The sequence below is a fragment of the Peromyscus maniculatus genome, chromosome 7, assembly GCF_049852395.1.
Source record: "Peromyscus maniculatus bairdii isolate BWxNUB_F1_BW_parent chromosome 7, HU_Pman_BW_mat_3.1, whole genome shotgun sequence".
Lineage (NCBI taxonomy): Eukaryota > Metazoa > Chordata > Mammalia > Rodentia > Cricetidae > Peromyscus > Peromyscus maniculatus.
Window position 1 is genome coordinate 56,933,688 of NC_134858.1, and position 12,414 is coordinate 56,946,101.

General features: G+C 40.1%; 2 protein-coding genes across 14 annotated transcripts in view; one reads left to right on the forward strand and one right to left on the reverse strand.

Annotated features, from left to right (window-relative positions):
• The window catches only part of Senp8 (SUMO peptidase family member, NEDD8 specific), a 29,095-nt gene that overhangs the window by 9,942 nt on the left and 6,739 nt on the right, over window positions 1-12,414 (reverse strand). Inside the window, exons 2-3 of one of the 4 annotated variants that reach the window (XM_076575391.1) lie at window positions 7,568-7,671; window positions 1,295-2,575 (exon numbers count right to left, since the gene is read on the reverse strand). The exons of 2 other annotated variants lie outside the window; for them this stretch is intronic. In XM_076575391.1, coding sequence (XP_076431506.1) covers window positions 1,895-2,539 — 645 coding nt within the window. In that variant the 5' untranslated portion in view covers window positions 2,540-2,575; window positions 7,568-7,671 and the 3' untranslated portion in view covers window positions 1,295-1,894. Of the gene's footprint in view, window positions 1-1,294; window positions 2,576-7,567; window positions 7,672-12,414 lie in introns of those variants that run through there. One more of the 4 variants, XM_006971469.4, reaches the window with a different exon arrangement.
• The window catches only part of Myo9a (myosin IXA), a 245,921-nt gene that overhangs the window by 7,383 nt on the left and 226,124 nt on the right, over window positions 1-12,414 (forward strand). The gene's annotated exons all lie outside the window — the stretch shown is intronic.

Consider the following 12,414-nt stretch of genomic DNA (forward strand, 5'->3'; position numbering starts at 1 on the left):
AAGGCAAAGAAAAGTCATTATTAATCTAGAGTAGCCAATTCACTCACTCCGAGTCAACCAAGAGATACACCACACACCAAAATGGGTTTTTGCTTTTTTGGTTTTTCGAGACAGGGTTTCTCTGTGTAGTTTTGGTGCCTGTCCTGGATCTCACTCTGTAGACCAGGCTGGCCTCGAACTCACAGAGATCCACCTGCCACTGCCTCCCGAGTGCTGGGATTAAAGGCATGCGTCACCACCGCCCAGCATGTGTGTGTTTTAAATTCGTTGCAGGCCCACAGATCCAGGGAGGCTACCTAGCAGGGGGACCCTAGGATGACTGTGGTTTATAATAAGTTTTGGTTTTGCCCAATCACTGGGCAAGCTTTAGTGAAACATTTCACTATTAGGATAAGCATTTGTACCATATCAAGCTGATGAAAGAAAATACTGGCTGTACTTTCAGGAGGGGAGGCTAAAATCTTTTTAGATTATGGATTAGCCTATAGAAAATCAAACAGTGAAAGGGAAGATGAATAGGAATCTCACACAACTTAAGTAAAACAGCTCTCTGAACAGATGAAGATAGGTTTCTTCTGTATCCCAGAATCTAATCAATATTTATATGTACAATTCAGCTATTATTTGGCTTAAAAGGACTCATTGGGAAATGTTATCATTTTTACTATTTTCTACAGAGAAAGTATTTTCCAGTTTCAAATAACCCTGGCTTTTGAATTATAACCTGTTTTTATGTTTAAGTTATCTGTGTATTATTTCTCCTGCAATTGTACATAAAATGTTTTTACATTCAAAAAAGGGCAAACACTATAGAATTGTATTACATGAAATATATAGAATATACAAATGCATAGAGACAGAAAGATTAGATGTTATCTCAAGATGGAGAAGAAAGGAATATAGAGCAATGATTTTTTAAGTACAGAATCTCTGTTTTGTGTGATGGAAAAGCCCCACAAATGGACAGTAGTATCAGAATATAATATCATGAATATAATAAATCAATGCAATTAATGTAATTGATGAATATCATAAATATAGTTATGGGATGAGTACTGTGAATGTAATCAATGAATACCACAAATATAATTAATATGAGTATAATTAATGAATATCATGAGTGTAATTAAAAAAATTAATAAATTAAAAAAAATTTTGTTGTGGGTTGAGACTGAATCCAGGGCTTCCTGGACACCACAGCAGGTGCTCTACCTCTGCAGTGTGTCCCCAGCCCACAGTCATTAATTTTAATGACGTTTCCCTTTCTTAAAGCATTCCAGGAATCAGATGAAGATGGGCTAAAGTCATCTTTATTAAATATTTGCAGATGGGAAAGCCTTTGCATCAGAGAATGCCTTATTTTTGTAATATGAAGGCCCTAAATGGAGTTAGGTCATGATCCACTTCTAGCGAGACACTTCTCACCATGGGTGTGCAACAAGATTTTGCTTCTTCTGCTGTCTTCTTTGTGTATGTCTTGAGATTCCGTATGTCATAGGTTTGCTTTGAAACACTGCTTTTCCTTTAGAATAAGCCAATTGGGGGGGGGGGGGACCAAAGGGAAGTAACAAGAAGACTCTTATTTGAAACTCTGTAATGTTTTCTTCTCTCTCTCTCTCTCTCTCTCTCTCTCTCTCTCTCTCTCTCTCTCTCTCTCTCTCTCTAAAGGTTTTGGTACATAAGTTTAAGATGTTTTCACAGGATGCACTGCTCTCCTCAGGGTTAAAGTGAAACTTCCCATTCAGATAATGCAGAGGATGACATTTTTTTCAAGAAAACAAAGAAGTAGGAATAGTAAAGTTTCATCTGGTGGTTTTCCCTCAGGCACTGAGGCTGTTACCATAGGGAAGGGCAGAAAGAGGAGACTTCAAACATCATCGGCGTTCTTCAGTAGCTACTTCTTTTTTTTAGCAAGTCTGGTGATTAGATCTTTCCATTCTCCCCTCTTCTTTGTGATGTATGTCGGGGTGAGTAGCTGCAGAGGGGATTCTGGCTGTTGTCTAAAGAAGTTCTGACACAAGGCCTCAGTGTTACATATCACGTACATCCCACAGTCATAGCTGTTTTGTTGAGCTGGGGCTTTCTCTTCCACAAAGGCCAGTTTGTCTCCTTTACTCCCTAAGAAGGCTTTCAGTTTCTCTGCTACCTGCTTTGCATGGATTGAGTTGCTTCTGCTATGGGAATCATAATGAAAGAAGCTATTTTCATCTTGGAGATAAACCAACAAACTCCAGTGGGTACCCCCAGCCGCCTGGTTGGAATTATCATTGATGGCTAGAAATACAACTTTCTTGTGCAGAAGATCCAGGGGTTCAAGGAACATGGCAATTTCTGCAGGGCTGCTGGTGCACTTAATGAACTGGGTGACTTCGGGGCTGATGAAGCAGACATGGTCTGAGCAATCATGAAACTGACTATTGGCAAAGTATTCGAAGGCAAACCCAATAATATGGTCATTGAGCCAGCTTGGAGGGTCCAACAGTGAGACATCTGACTGTCGAAGCAGACTGTCCATATAACTCAAGACTACAGGGTCCATGTTGTATTGAGCAGGGCTTCTCAGAAATCCCAGAAGCTGAAGGAGAGTCAGAAGACAGTATTTACTGTTGAATATGATATTAAATTATAAAACAGTAGCTACTCTTACAGGATTATTGGTAAGATGACAAAAAATTATAAAGTCTTTGTCAATAATTTCCAACAATGCTGACATCATAAAACACTAAAGCTGAGTGGTGGTGGTGCACACCTTTAATCCCAGCACTTGGGAGGCAGAGGCAGGCAGATCTCTGAGTTCAAGGCCAGCCTAGTCAACAGAGTGAGTGCCAGGACAGCCAGGGATATGCAGTGAAAGCCTGTCTTGAAAAACCAAACTAAACACACACACACACACACACACACACACACACACACACACACACACACACACACCAAAAAACCACTAAAGAAACTTTAGCTTATGTACTGGATATGAACAATCAGAATGAAAATGAAAAGTTTCAGAGACAGTATAGAATTTTAATTTTATATCTAAATGTAGAGATTTGTTAAAATTAGAGCTGATGTTTTGCCAAAAATCACAGCAGTAAACACATTCTAACTCTAATGAATATGTATAGTAGGTGTGGTGGTGCATGCTTGTAATCCCTCCAACTGGGAGGGGAAAGCAGGAGGATCAGGAGTTCATGGTCAATCTTAGCTACATGGTGAGTCTGAGGTCTTATTGAGCTACATGAGACTGTCTCAATATGATAATGCATGATAACAATAAATCATTTTTAGATTAAAGATGAATTCAAAGTATCTGGAGAAAAAAGTTACTAATTAACAATAGTTCCCATTACATTAATTTTAAAGAGATAAGAGAATATTTCTTCTTCCTTCCATAACAGAACATGACAGCGGTGAGAGCTGCAGTTAAAAGGTGTGGGAGGTGGTGGCACACCCTTTTAATCCCAGCACTCGGGAGGCAGAGCCAGGTGGATCTTTGTGAGTTCGAGGCCAACCTGGTCTACAGAGTGAGTTCCAGGACAGGCACCAAAACTACACGGAGAAACCCTGTCTCTAAAAAAAACCAAAAAACAAAAACAAAAACAAAAAAAAAACAAAAACAAAACCCAAAAACAAAAACCCAACAAACCAAACAAACAAACAAACAAACAAACAAACAAAAAAGGTATGGAATTTCAAGAACAGAAAATCATGCAGATAAAGTAATGCAAATGAAATCTATTCCTAAATTTGCCCAGCTTTATGCGTGAGTGATGTTTTTACTCACTTCCCATATTTAAACTTCAACGGGTAGGATAAAGACTATGTAAAGCAATGCTTACAATGTCTGTCAGAAGTTCTTTTGACATTGATACATATTGGCAGAAGGATCAGGATTCCAGGCTTGAGCATTAGTTTTAGCACTGATTTGCTACTATCATTTTGATCAATGAATTAAATGATTTTATCCTTGTTATTTTTAAAAATTTACATTTATCGTATGTGTGTATTTGGATGTGTTTGCCATGATGCACGTGTGGCCATCAGGGGACAACCTGCTGGAGTAAACTTTCTTCTTCCATCTTGCGGGCTTAGGGCATTGAACTCAGGTGATCAGGCTTGCACAGACAAGTGCCTTTTCCTGATAATCTATATTGCTGGCCCACTGTCTTGGTTTTGGTCACTGGTTAAAAAAGCATCTTAAAAAAGAACATTACATAACTCTGCAAAGTTGGCCAAACAAATTTCCTTGAAGATAATTAAAGAGTTTATTTGAGACAAGCTCTCACTATATAGACTTGGTTGGCCTGGAATTCACTATGTAGACCAGGTGTGCTTTGAACTCAAACAAATCTATCTGCCTATGCCCCTGAGTGCTAGGCTTAAAGGTGTGCATCAAATAAGCCCAGAATTTAAAGAGTTAAAAAAAAGGTGTATATATAATATTCATGCTATCAACTAGATGATACCATAGAAATAATCAGAAAATCCGGCTAGCACTACAAACCAATTATAGCAAATGAGAGCTGGAAACAAAATACCCATTCACATTCATTTGTTTAAATAACAGGTTGGTTAACTTAGAGGAAACACAGACAAAGTATCTTATGGGATTAATATGTTTGTGGACAATCAAGGTTGTGCTAACAGGCAAATCTGCAGGTGTACAAGATGGCTTACTTGAGCCTACAGACTCAACTGAGGTAACAGTTAACTGCTGTGCACTAGCCTGACCACTCAGCAGAACTTCTAAAACTACAGATCAGGAAAAGGACCATAGGCAGAGTGAAAGAACAAAACAAAGTATAACAGAAGAACACAGAATGATGATACCAATTCAACCAATTCTAACTATTAGATCAAGTATTTTTATCATTTGGTTATACTACTAAAGCCATGCAAATTTGATATAACCAATTTCATGTAATCAAACCATACAAAACTGTACACAGAGTTGGGCATGGTGGCGCACACCTTTAGTCACAGCACTCAGGAGGCAGAGGCAGGCGGATCTCTGAGTTTGAGGCCAGCCTGATCTACAGAACCAGTTCCAGGACAGTCAGGGCTATACAGAGAAACCCTGCCTTGATAAACCAAACCAAACCAAACCAAACCAAACCAAACCAAACCAAACCAAACCAAACCAAACCAAACCAAACCAATAAAAAGCTGTACACAAAAAATACCTTCCAAGAAAAAATGTTAAAGTAAAATGAGGTGATTAATGATGTGTACAAGACAGTTTTATATACACACAACATGTGATAATCTGTATAACTCAAAAAAACGTTATAAGGCTGCTTATGAGAAACTACATGTATTTTTGTATACATAGAATGCCATGAATTCCGTGAGATTAAAAAAATATTGTGAGACAAAGTCTCTCTTCCTAAGTAGCCCTGGATGGGACTTGCTATGTGTATCAGGCTGGCCTGAAGTGTACGGTAATCCTCCTTCATTGGCCTTCTAAGTATGAATGATTTTTTTACTAAGGATGACTACCATTGCCAGGAGAGCAGCTTGGTGGTAGGGCACTTGCCTGCCATGTGCAAGCCCCTGGCTTCTATACCTAGAAAAGAAGCAAGAGAACCAGGGGTGGGGGAGGGGGAGGAGGAAGAAAAGAAAAAATAACTAGAGTTCAGACAAACTGGAGTCAGGAGTGAAGTTAACGAGGCATAGAGCACATTGGTTATGGGTGAGCCACAGACTTGGCTCTAAGATTTTTGGCAGCTAACCAGAGAGTTAAGTTAAATATTTACAATGTTCATAAGGTTAACAAGAAAATGCTTACTCAGAAGAGGTAACAACATTCTTTGTATTAATATCTAATAGTTTGTTATTATTGTTGTTTTATGTTTTGAGTCCGAGTATAACATTGTAAGCCAGGATGGCCTGGAACTTGCTATGTAGCCCATGCTGGCTTCAAACTCACAATAATCCCATCTCAGCCTCCCATGAGTTGGGATTATTAGCATGAGCTATCACTTCAGGCTTTTGATATTTTTTTCTCAAGAGATTTTTCATAAAAGAAAACATGACACCATAATTTGTATGTTCCACACCATCTTTATGACAGATGTAAAAGTTCAAATTAGATTTTAAAAAAAAATGATCCTTTTAACATTAAGCCTGAGCCTTAAACCCAGCACTTGGGAGGCAGAGGCAGGCAGATCTCTGAGTTTGAGGCTAGCCTGGTTTACAAAGCAACTTCCAGGACAGCCAGGGCTACACAGAGAAACCCTGTCTCAAAAAACCAACCAAACAAACAAACCAATTAAGCCTGACAACAAATGACAGTGTAGTCAGTTCAGCAAGTGCAAGTTGGTAGAGGCTAAGCACTTGGACTTGATATAAGAACATCTTACTGGCCTGGAGAGATGGCTGAGCTGTTAAGAGCACTGGCTATTCTTCCAGAGGTCCTGAGTTCAATTCCCAGCAACCAGATGGTGGCTCATAACCTCTTCTGATGTGTGTGAGTGTGCATGTGCATGTGCACGCCACACTAAATAAATAAATCTTAAAAAGAAAAGTATCATACTAGAAAGGGGAATGGCTAGTCACATATGTCAAGCCAGGCTTCTGGACACATGTCTCCCTTTATATCAGCCTGTGGGTTGCAAACACTTTGTGGGGGGTGTCGAGTATCAGATATCATGTATATCAGATATTTATATTAAAATTCCTAACAGCAGCAAAATTATAGTTATGAAGTAGCAATGAAATAATTTTTAGTTGGATCATCGCATCATGAGGAACTGTATTAAAGGGCTGCAGCACTAGGAAGGCTGAAAACCACTGGTTTATAACATCAGTAACTACAGCATAGATAGGGGTGATACAACTTGGTAAATAGCTGAGCTGTCTGTTAGTTCTCTATGATCCTCAGTTAATAGCCAGTTAGGAATAGAAGCTTCAAGAAAAGCACCTGAATAGATGACAGTCCGCCCCACCTTGGAGGAAGGGACTAAAGGACTAAATTGTGCTCTGTCTGTCACCACTTACCATCTGATCATCTTCTAACCTGGGTTTACACTCCATCTAGTCCTTCATTCTAGTCACACTCAAGAGTCTCTACACACTTAAAGACACTTTTCCTATTATTTACTTACTTATTGGTTTGTTGAGGCAAGGTTTTATGTAGCCTAAGATGGCCCTGAACTTAGGCTGATCCTCTTGCCTTAGCCTTCTGAGTGATGGTATTACAAGCATGAGCTATCATACCCAGTGAAGCTCACATTTTATTCAAATCGTTTTTTGTGGTCTGGGCATTAGCTCAGGGGCAGAATGTTTGCCTAGCATGTACAAAGCCCTGCGTCTCGTCACTGGCACCCAAATATTTGGGGGAAAGTTTTTTGTGTCTGTGTGAGTTTTGAAACACCCAGTATGGTAGTTGTAGAGATGGTTCAGCAGTTAAGAGTACTTACTGCTCTGTCAGAGGACTGGAGTGCAGAACCCAGCGCACACACTGGGCAGCTCAAATATGTCTCCCCCGCTCCCCCCCAGACAGGGCTTCTCTGTGTAGTTTTGGCGCCTTTCCTGGAACTCACTCTGTAGCCCAGGCTGGCCTCGAACTCACAGAGATCCTCCTGGCTCTGCCTCCCGAGTGCTGGGATTAAAGGTATGCGCAACCACTGCCCGTCACAAATGTCTTTAATTCCAAGGGATCTGATGCTCATTTCTCTGTACCCTCAAACACACGCACAGGCAGACAAGACAGACAGACAGACAAATTTAAAAAAATCAAGTATGTAGATCAAAGATTGATTTGATTTTATACAGTGTGACTATGTTAGCCTAACTCCCTGAATTCTAATAAAAGCAGAACTAAACTAGGCATAACCACCCTGGCTAAGAAAAGAACTCTAAACATTCAACCTAAACACACTTGGTTCTGTTACTCGTCAGCTATATAACCATAAATAAATAACTTTTATTAAGTCACAATTTCCTCTTTTGTAAAGTGAGACTTTTTTTTTTTTTTTTCAAGACAGGATTTTTCTGTGTAGTTTTGGTGCCTGTCCTGGATCTCGAGTGTGCCACTGCCGCCCAGCAAAAATGAGACTATTAACAGACAACTTTTATCATAAGATATTTGTCACTGTAAAAAGAAGAAATATCACTAAAATAAAAATTACAACACAAGGTATTCCTAGATATCTAATATGCCATCAAAATGTATACATTTGTAGGCAGGGGAGGGGGAAACAGTTCAATAAGATTTGAAAGTAAGTTGATGTTTACAAGTATTAGAAGATTACATCTAGCTGGGTATGGTGGCTCACATCTTTAATTCTAGCACTCATAAGGCAGAGACAGGCAGTTCTCTGAATCTGAGGCTAGCCTGGCCTATAGAGTGAGTTCCAGGACAGCCAGGGTTACACAGAGAGACTCTGTCTCAAAAAACCAAACCAATACAAACCCAAACAAAAAGATTAGGTTCACCATCTAATGTGTGAATCAATTTGCATTTTCCCAGAAAAGAATCATCCAAAGCCAGATTGACTTGTCATAGCAGCATAAACAGAAATATTTTCAGAGAAAGATCAAGCTTAATTTTTTTTAATGGTTTCTATTCTCCCAGTTAGATAAATTGAATTCCTGATCCTCTTGCCTCTATATCCCAAGCATTAACATTTAAAGACAAGTTGCTAAGGAAGAAAGTTCTAGATTTCATGGCTAGTTTTTTTATTTTGTTTTGTTTTTGTTTTTGAAGACAAGGTTTTCCTGTGTAAGAGCCCTGTCTGTCCTGGAACTCATTTTGTTGACCAGGCTGGCCTCAAACCCACAGAGATGACCTGCCTCTGTCTTTGAGTCATTCATATATTTCTAATGTCTCACAAACCAGAGAAATTTAGTAAGTAGATATTTTACCTCAGTAAAGTAGAGAAATCTATTTTGAAAATTTCTTGGAAACACAAAGCTGTCACAAGAAAATTTTTTTATTTTGTTTTGTTTTTTGAGACAGGGCTTCTCTCTGTAGCCTTGGCTGTCCTGGAACTCATTCTGTAGACCAGGCTGTCTTCGAACTCACAGAGATCTACCTGCATCTGCCTCCTGAGTGCTAGGATTAAAGGAATGTACTATCACCACCCAGCTGGAAATGTTTCTAATTTTAAAATTAATTTAGAAATTTACACATTAATCTTACATTATTATTTTACAATGGACTCAACTCTCAAAGCAGAAAACCCTCATGGTGAGATAATGATGCCGAATCAACTCCACTGTCATCTACTGTATTTGCTTACACTTGCCTGTGCCTCCCAAATGCTGGGATTAAAGGCATGTGCCACCCTGCTTAGCCTTCACTCTTAACTTCTTTAAAACCATTTAAAATTACATTTATTATTTAGTGTGTGTTTGGGGTTATGCATGTCATGGCATGCATGTGGAAGTCAGGTGAGGACAACTCTTGGGGGTCAGACAGTCAGGCTTGGAGGCAAGTGCCTTTACTTGCTGAGCCATCTTGCCTCCCCCTTGGTGATGCTTTGGACCAGGAACGTAGACCAGATGATCCTTTGGCATTTATTCTAACACTTAGGCTCTCCATTAGCTGTTTCATAACTAGAAATAGATATCCATGGCTAACATAGCATGGGCTAGTCAGGCCTGGTGGTACAGGCCTACAATCCCTGATGCTTGGAGGCCGGGTAAGAGGTAAGTTAAAGGCCTGCCTGAACTATAGAGAAGGTTCAAGTCAGGCCTAGACAGTTTAGCAACTTAAATTAATTAATTAATTTGGTTTTTCGAGACAAGGTTTCTCTGTGTAGTTTTGGTGCCTGTCCTCTGTAGACCAGGCTGGCCTGGTACTCACAGAGCTCCTCCTGGCTCTGCTGCCGAGTGCTGGGATGAAAGGCATGCGCCTCTGCTGTGGGATGTTCTGTATGTCCTGTGGGAGCCCATTCTCAGGTTCTTTGTGGCGTTACCCAGCAGGTCCGTATAGAGGATGATTAGGACCATGGGCCTGAGTGCAGGTGTTTGAGATGGTCTGCACTTGGCTGTGCTGGGGGATGGTCTGTATGTCAAGTTGCTCTGATTGGTTAATAAATAAAACCTGATCGGCCGTGGCTAGGCAGGAAAGATAAGCGGGACTAACAGAGAGGAGATTTAAAAGGACAGAAAGGCAGAAGGAGACGCTGCAGCCGCCGCAATGACCAGAGAGGCTGCAGCCGCCGCCATGACCAGAGACACTGTAGCCGCTGCCATGACCAGCAGCATGTGAAGACGCCAGTAAGCCACCAGCCACATGGCAAGGTATAGATGTATGGAAATGGATCAATTTAAGATAAAAGCACAGTTAGCAAGATAAGGACAGTTAGCAGGAAGCCTTCCACGGCCATACAGTTTGAAAGCAATATAAGTGTCTGTTTTTACTTGGTTGGGTCTGAGCGGCTGTGGGACTGGCGGGTGACAGAGATTTGTCCTGACTGTGGGCAAGGCGAAAAAATCAAGCTACACGCCTCCACCACCCGGCTTAAATTAATTTTATATAGCCTTTTTTATCAAGCTCTAGTCCTCTTGGAATATGAAAAATTAATACAAGAACAATTTTACATTTAAGAAAGTAAGATTAAGCAGTAAGAATTTTTTTTGTATGTGGTATAAATGAATGTATGTGTGCTATTCATGTCTATGTATGTATGCACACATATGTATATGTGTGGGTAGAGGGCAGAGGTCAATGTTGGGTGTTTTCCTCAATGGCTTGCCACCTATTATTGGGATTGGATCTCTCACTGAAACTTGAGGTCACTGACTTGTCTAAATTGACTGGCTAGCAAGAACTAGAGATCTCTTGACTTCTACCAAGTGCTAGATTACACTGTGCACAGCCATGCCTGCTGTTTTACATTGGCGTTGGGGATTTGAACTCAGGTTTTGGGGATTTGTGTTTCTGTGGCAGGTGCTTTATTGAGCTATCTCCCCAACCCAAGATGGCATTCTTACTCAGCTTGAAAATGTAAACTGGTCTGTGAGGGTGATGAAGAAAATAAAATTGGACTTCAAATGATTAAAAATAAGTTCTACAGCTGTTGGGTGTGGCAGCACATGCCTACAATTCTAGCACTGAGGATTCACAGGCAGAAGGAACATGAGTTCATTTCTAGCCTGTGTTCATGGTGACTCATTAGACCCCCAAAAACTTTAAAAACATTTCAACTGGGGAAAAAAACTAAACATAAAATATTAAGTTCTAAAAGCATTACTAATCTTAGTCACTTTTTTATTGCTGTGATAAGATACCATGACCAATAAAACTTACAGAAGATTTGATTTAGAGCTATAGTTTGAGAGGGTTAGAGTCCATGACCATCAAGTTAGGGAGCATGGCAGCAGGCCAGGAAGCATGGTGCTGGAGCAGTAGCTGAGAGCTACTTGGGACACAACCATGAGGCAGAAAGAGCTAACAGTGAATGACATGGGATTTTTAAAGCTCAAAGCCCACCCCAGGGATACACTTCTTCTAACAGGGCCACATTTCCTAACTCTTTCCAGTTTCACCAAGTGGGACCAAGTATTCAAATTTATGAGTCTACTCCCCGCTCTGTTTTGTTTTGCTATAGGGTTTCTCTGAGTAGCCCTGGCTGTTCTGGAACTCACTGTGTAGACCAGTTTGGCCTTGCTCGAACTCACAGAGATCTGCCTGCCTCTGCCTCCTGAGTGTTGGGATTAAAAGCACCACCGATCAGCCTTTTCTTCGTCTTTTTTTAAAAATTTATTTTATGTGCATTGGTGTGAAAGTGTCAGATCCCCTGGAACTGGAGTTTTAGATAGTTGTAAGCTGACATGTGGTTGCTGGGAATTGAAGATGCTGGGAATTGGAAGAGCAGCCAGTGCTCTTAACCGCTGAGCCACCTCTCCAGCCCCTCTTTTATTGGTAAGTGGTGTTGGTAAAACACAACACTAAATAATTTTTATTCTTATAGAAGAGGCCTTCTTATATAAGTAAAATAAATACATAAACCTAAGATTACAAAGCAGGAGAATGACAGAAACATCTGCAAAACAATCTAAGACAGACATAAAAACCAAGCATAGACAAATTCTTAAAGTCAAGTAACAGAAAATATTTGCTATATATATTAAACTATATATCTACAATGTCCTTAAATAGTTCCTAAAAAGGAAAAATGAAAAGACAAAAATGAACAAAACATCTAAGTTATAAAGCTACAATAGAGAAAAAATAATGCAATCCCTATCAAAATCCCAACACAATTCTTCACAGACTTAGAAAGAAAAATACTCAACTTCATGTGGAAAAACAAAAGACCCAGGATAGCTAAAAGAATCCTGTATAATAAGCGCCGGGCGGTGGTGGCGCACGCCTTTAATCCCAGCACTCGGGAGGCAGAGCCAGGTGGATCTCTGTGAGTTCGAGGCCAGCCTGGACTACCAAGTGAGTCCCAGGAAAGGCGCAAA